The following is a 6,978-nucleotide window of genomic DNA, read 5'->3' on the forward strand; positions in this document are numbered from 1 at the left end:
AACTCCTGGGCTTAAGCAATTCTCTTGCCTCAGCTTCCCAAGTAGCTGGAACTACAGGCACCTGCCACAACACCAGGCTGTTTTTTGGTTGCAGCCGTCATTGTTGTTTGGCAGGCCCAGGCTGGAGTAGAACCTGCCAGCTCAGGTGTATGTGGCTGGCGCCTTAGCCGCTTGAGCCACAGGCACCGAGCCTAAATGGCCCATTCTAATGTTTTTGCTATCTATGTCCTCTTATAGAAAGTCTGTTGTATCTTTTTATAGAATTCTAATTCTCTGTAATTCCTTCAAATTAATTTATGCTTACCAACATCATCTTTTAACCATTATACTTTTATCTCCTTCCCACATTATGTCTTCTATCTCCCCATCTAAACAGTAAAATTACTGCCATTTATAGTTCTTGAAAAGTCCTGGAAGGAGCTAACTGCAAAAAACTCACAGGGAAAAATTTGATGACTAACACCCCTAAAGTCTTAGCCCATCCATAGCCCTTTCACTAAGATTCATAGGTCTGGGACAAGCCCTCAAATAAACAATTTTTTTTTTTTTTTAAAGAGACAAGAGTCTCATTACCTCTCCCACTCGGTAGAGTGCTGTAGTATCACAGCTCACAGCAACCTCCAACTCCTGGGCTTAGGCGATTCTCTTGCCTCAGTCTCCCAAGTAGCTGGGACTATAGGTGCCAGCCACAATGCCCGACTATTTTTTGTTGCAGTTTGGCCGGAACAGGTTCGAACCCATCACCCTCGGTATATGGGGCTGGTGCCCTACCCACTGAACCACAGGTGCTGCCCAAATAAACATTTTTACTATGGATCCAGCCAGGTGATTCTGAGAAAGGTGATCCAAGGATTGATTATCCTTTAGAGAAATAGTGCTCGTAGTTAAGGGACACCTCCCCCAAAAAAGGGGGAAATTTTTTTTTTTTTGCCTTTCTAGTTGCTCTATTTCCTCTTATAACTCATCTTACACTCCAAAGTGGGTTTTCAGAGATTTTAAGAACACTTTCAAAAGTTTAAGAGTTTCAAACAAAAAACAAACCAATAATGAAAGATTTAGAACATATCTGACTGAGGTATCACAGAGAAAATATAAATATTTTATATGTACCTAGGAGTTTTATTTATTTTTTTATTTATTCATTTATTTATTTAGAGACAGAGTCTCATTATGTCCTGGGTAGAGTGCCGTGGCGTTATAACTCATAGCAACCTCCAACTCTTGGACTTAAACGATTCTCTTGCCTCAGCCTCCCAAGTGGCTGGGACTATAGGCACCCGCCACAATGCCCGAATATTTTTTTTTCTTTTTTTGAGACAGAGCCTTAAGCTATCGCTCTGGGTAGAGTGTCCCTGGCATCACAGATCATAGTAACCTCCAATTCCTGGGCTCAAGCAATTCTCCTGCCTCTGCCTCCCAAGTAGCTGGGACTACAGGTGCCTGCCACAACGCCCAGCTATTTTTTGGTTGCAACCATCATTGTTGTTTTGGGCGGGCCAGGGTGGATTCGAACCCGCCAGCTCAGGTATATGTGGCTGGTGCCTTAGCCACTTGGGCCACAGGTGCCAAGTCCTGGCTATTTTTTTGTTGTAGTTGTCATTGTTTGGCAGGCCTGGGCTGGGTTAGAACCCTCCAGCCCTGGTATATGTGGCTGGTGCCATAGCCGATGAATTACAGGTGCCGAGCCAACCTATGAGTTTTAAAGGCTTGGGAAAACTATCAGCCCAGTATATTCAAGAATACTTTAATAGTTCTCAGTACTCAATTCTACTCTCTATGAATTTGAAATAAAAGTATCAACCATACCTCTCTCCTAGCAATATTTTATCTGATTCAGGATTTTTCTGGTAGTAGAAAGCTACCTTCCTTTTAAAAATTTTAATTGTGAAAGCTGAAAGAAGAATGGAACACTTACTGAATCTTTCTTACGAGATCGTTCCTTCTTCATCTTCCCTCCCGCTGCTCTGATACTGACTCTGTTTTCTCCTCCCAGGTAACCCCGACAATTGGCTGACCCACAGAAACATTTCTGAGCTTCTTTTCTGTTCAAGGAGCATAAGAAAGAAGTCTGTTATGTGGAAGTAAATCAAATAAAAATGGTGAAAACAATTATACACAAAAGTCATACCAGTTTGAAGAAAATAAAAACAAAAAACCTTTCATTAGGAGACTCCCAACAAATCTGCCACTATTGGAAAAGCCTGAAAATTGCTCTTTAAAAATATTCATTCTTTTCCAATCGTCTTTTATTCAGTAGACAAAACTAACCAAGAAGTCAGTAAGTGTTTTCTTTACTATCCATACCTACTAATGGATAAAAACTAGAGGTTTTATATACATATACGCGCACACACACACACACACACACATATATATATATATATCTGGGCTAAGAACAAAACTGCTTAAATTGTTCAGCGATTACACATATATAAATGCTTAATTGGCACAGTTAAAAATGCATTAGTATAGGATTCTTAAAAGGAAATAGCTGGTTATTAAAAGTTATCGTGACATAAGGATAACACACTACTATGTATAACAATATAGTTAGTAAATAAATGTAACCCTGGAGGCAAGGGAGACAGGTGGAAAAGAACACAGGCCTAAGCAGAAACCACCTCTGCCATTTATTAATGACCAGAGCTACCTGAGAAAACATGGAATACTCTAAAAGTAAACTGATAGATTTTATATGTGACAGTAACAATTAGAAATACAAAGTAAACTGTTTAATAAGTAAAGCAAGAATTCACAAACACGGCTTGGCACCTGTAGCTCAGTGAGTAGGGCGCCGGCCACATACACCGAGGCTGGTGGGTTCGAGAAGGGCCTGCCAAACAATAATGACAACTGCAAAAAAAATAGCCTAGCGTTGTGACAGGTGCCTGCAGTCCCAAGTCCTTGGGAGGCTGAGGCAAGAGAATCGCTTAAGCCTAAGAGTTTGAGGTTGCTGTGAGCTGTGACACCACAGCACTCTGAGGGTGACATAGTGAGACTCTGTATCAAAAAAAAAAAGAATCCACAAACAGCACTTGATTTCTACTTTCCTTTCTTTCTCTAAAAGAGGGAAGCACAGAGGGGAAAAAATGGAGCCCAACACAGAACCTGGTCTGCACTTATGCTCTGCATACCTGACAAAAAGAAGTAGATAGAATAAAAAATAACAATCTAGTATTTGTCCTAGATTATAACCAGATAGTTACTTTCAAAACTGAAAGAACCTCGGTGTTCACTAAGTTCTAAAACATGAAGCATGAACGTGTGAAGGAGCATCTCCAACAGCTTCTTCACTGCCCAAGTATCAGTGACTGACACCAGACTAAATGGTAGCATTAAAAAAATTAAAATATTCAAGAAACTGTGTATCTATGTGCTTTTTCAGTAGAAACACCAGAAAGGACGTATTTACGTAAGTATAATTTGTAAAAACAAGCAAAAGAAACATTTATTTATTTATTGAGACAGAGTCTATCTTGCCCTCAGTGGAGTGCCATGGAGTCACAGCTCACAGCAACCTCAAACTCTTGGGCACAAACTCTTGGTCATCCATGGGACTACCGGTGCCCGCCACAACACCTGGTTATTTTTAGAGGCAGGGTCTCACTTTTGCTCAGGCTGGTCTTGAACTCCCGAGGTTAGGCAATCCACTTACCTCGGCTTCCCAGAATGCTGAGATTATAGGTGTAAGCCACCACACCTGGCCTAGTACTGGTTTCTTAATAATCAGAAATCATCTTATGTAAGACACTCGTCTTTAGGACCCCAAAACAATAAAAAAAAACTAACTAAAGAAAAAAGGAAATTATATAAAGCATCGTTTTATTACTAGTATTTCAGGATATATATCTAATAATATCAAATATCCACTAACTATTCTGATTTCCCCTTTAATCTCAAGTACTTTTTAACAAATTAAGGCCCAAACACTGTATTTATGTCTCTTAATCTGAAGGTTTACCCCCCATCTTTTTCTTGTAAATTATTTTACAAGAAAATAATTTGTCCTACATAGTTTTCCTTTTCATTAATTAGTTCCCTTAAATAATGACTCATGTAGTTTTATTTTTCAAATATCCTTAAAACTCATAAATTTTACATAATGTGTCTCAACCACCTCAATTATTATCCTTATTGATGCTTAAGTGTCACTAAGAATTCACCCACATTTCGTGTTGGGGGTGTTCTTTGCTATTGCATCACTTACAGTGTATGATATCCAAAACTAGGTAACAAATCTTTTTTCTTTTTTTTTTTCTTTGTTACAAATAGGGTCTCAAGCTGTTACCCAGGCTAAAGTGCAGTGGACCAATCACAACTCACTGCAGCCTTAAACTCCTGGGCTCAAGCCATCCTCCTGCCTCAGCCTCCTGAGTAGTGAGGACACAGGTGTGTGTGTGCCACCAAATCCAGCTAATAAGACTCTAACACACTGAATCCCATAATGGCATAAATGTATTCATGATCTATGTACAAATGACTTAATAATAAAAAAGACTGTAACATAGGCCAGGCATAGTATGTCTGTAATCCCAGCACTTTGGGAGGCTGAGGAGGGTGATCACTTGAGCCCAGATGTTTAAGACCATACTGGGCAAAACAAGAAGATTCTATCTCTACAAAAATAATATTTTAAATAGCTGGGCATGGTGACATGCATTTATGGGCCTAGCTACTTGAGAAGTTAAGGTGAAAGGAGTTCTAGGTTACAGTGAGCTATGATCATGTCACTACACTCTAGCCTGGGGACAGAGCAAGATCCTATCTTTACAAAATTAAAAAATAAAAAATTTTAAAAGAGTACAACATAGTATAGATGAAACAAGATTAGTCATGAGTTGATAACTCTTAAAGCCAAATGATGAACACACATGTATCATACTGTATTATTCTTTTCAGACACACACAGAATTGACATTCTATAATAAATTTTTAAAAACAATTATGTTAGATGTAATTATATAAGACAATATGAAGCTGAGAAGAAAGTAATGTAGTTCCTGTACAATAGCCCTTAATGGCCAGAAGTGTCATACAACAAGAAAAACACACAAAACAAAGCAGTACTTTATAGATAAGAGTTGACAGTAAATACAACTTTTAAGTAATTCACAAAGTTTTATATTTCTATATCTCAACAGCCTATTTCCCTATCAGAAGCAGCTAACTAAATAGAAGCAATACTTACCCATATCTTTGGAACTGATAATCAAATGTTAACTCTGAGCCTGAAGGAACCAGTTTGGTGGTAAAAAACCCAACCCTCAGTTGTCCATTCACAGTCCACTGAGATGTTGTTTCAAAAGAAAAGAAAAGAAATTAGTTACTTATTTGTGTGTGTGTGTGTGTATACAGGTCACTACCATCTGCCTTTATTATGCATGTGACTCTTTAGGCAATAATGGTGTTCCCAAATAGCAAATAAGGAATTTTGTTCTTTAAATAAATTCACATTTAAGTGTTATTCTTATTTAATAGACTACCAGACTGAATATATCACTGATCAAAGTAACCTCTAAAAGAAAAAAAAAAAAATAATGAGGACTTTAACATTCCATTCAACAAAGATTCACTTGTACTAAGGCAAGTCAGGGACGCTTGGTATCACTGGGTACCAAAGGCATTAAATCTACATTAACTTATGTTAAAAGAAACCAGTTTCTAAGATAATGTAGGGCATCGAAACAGAAATAGCTTGGCGCCTGTGGCTCAAGTGGCTAAGGCGCCAGCCACGTACACCCAAGGTGGTGGGTTCAAATCCAGCCCAGGCCCGCCAAACAACAATGACGGCTGCAACCAAAAAATAGCCGGGCGTTGTGGCAGGTGCCTGTGGTCCCAGCTACTTGGGAGGCTGAGGCAGGAGACTCACTTGAGCCCAGGAGTTGGAAGTTGCTGTGAGCTGTGATGCCACAGTACTCCACCCAGGAGGACAGCTGGAGGCTCCCATCTCAAAAAAAAAAAAAGAAAGAAAGAAAGAAACTGGGAAATGCTGAAGCCAAAAGTTTAATTTCGTGAAGCAGTGGTCATATGCCTGAGTATAGTGAAAAGGAAGGAAAAATCAGAACAGATATATAAAACTAAAAATTAAATTGGGGGCAGTTAATAGGAAGTAGATCATGTAACCAAGTTATGGATTACAGAGCTCTAGTCCAGATCAATAACATATGTACATGTTATTGATAAAAAATCCACACTTACAGAGATTAAGGAACAATGTACAACAGAAGTCTCACAGCTAGACATGTGGCCACCAGCTCTGGCAGAACTAGAACCAGAACTTAGATTGAATAATTCCAAACTGGCCAGGCACAGTGGCTCAAACCTGCAGACTGCTTGACCTCAGGAGTTAAGAGACCAGCCTGAGCAAGAAAAGGATCCCATCTCTACTAAAATAGAAAAATCAGCGTGGTGTTGTGGAACACATCTGTAGTCTTTAATTGCAGCTAAGGCGTTGAGGATCACTTGAGCCCAAGAGTTTGACGTTGCTCTGGGCTATGATGACACCACGCATTCAACTCCAGGGCAACTAAGCAACATTTCATCTCAAAAAAAAAAAAATAAAAAAGAAAGATTCCAAACTAAATATTCCCCTTGTTATTCAGCTTGTCTCTTAGAAGAGCCATATATAAAATCTATTAGTGAATAGAGTGAAGGGCAAAATATATCTAGGAATCAAAAGCACTATTTCAAATCAACATAAGAGAAAAACAATGATATAAATTTATCTGGGGAGTGGATTCACACTTTCCTAACCTGAAAAAGTTATAATTTCTCTCAACTTTGATCATTTAGTCTTTTACAAGTGCTATTAAGACAGTCAAATGGCACCTGATAAAAAATCTGAATATGGCAGTACATACTGGACTTCACCAAAATTAAAATTTAGCTTTATATTTTCACATCTTTGAAATAACATCTGGCTCGGCGCCTATAGCTCAACCGGCTAAGGCGCCAGCCACGTACACCTAAGGTGGCGGG

At 38.9% G+C, this 6,978-nt stretch overlaps 1 protein-coding gene across 1 annotated transcript in view; it reads right to left on the bottom strand.

Annotated features, from left to right (window-relative positions):
- SETD2 (SET domain containing 2) overlaps positions 1–6,978 on the bottom strand; it is a 151,723-nt gene that overhangs the window by 78,571 nt on the left and 66,174 nt on the right. The window contains 2 exon segments of the mRNA XM_023515926.1: positions 1,916–2,042; positions 5,189–5,315. Of these exon segments, the coding sequence (XP_023371694.1) occupies positions 1,916–2,042; positions 5,189–5,315 (254 nt within the window).

This window comes from Otolemur garnettii, unplaced genomic scaffold (assembly GCF_000181295.1).
Source record: "Otolemur garnettii isolate 467f Iridium unplaced genomic scaffold, OtoGar3 scaffold00082, whole genome shotgun sequence".
Classification (NCBI taxonomy): domain Eukaryota; kingdom Metazoa; phylum Chordata; class Mammalia; order Primates; family Galagidae; genus Otolemur; species Otolemur garnettii.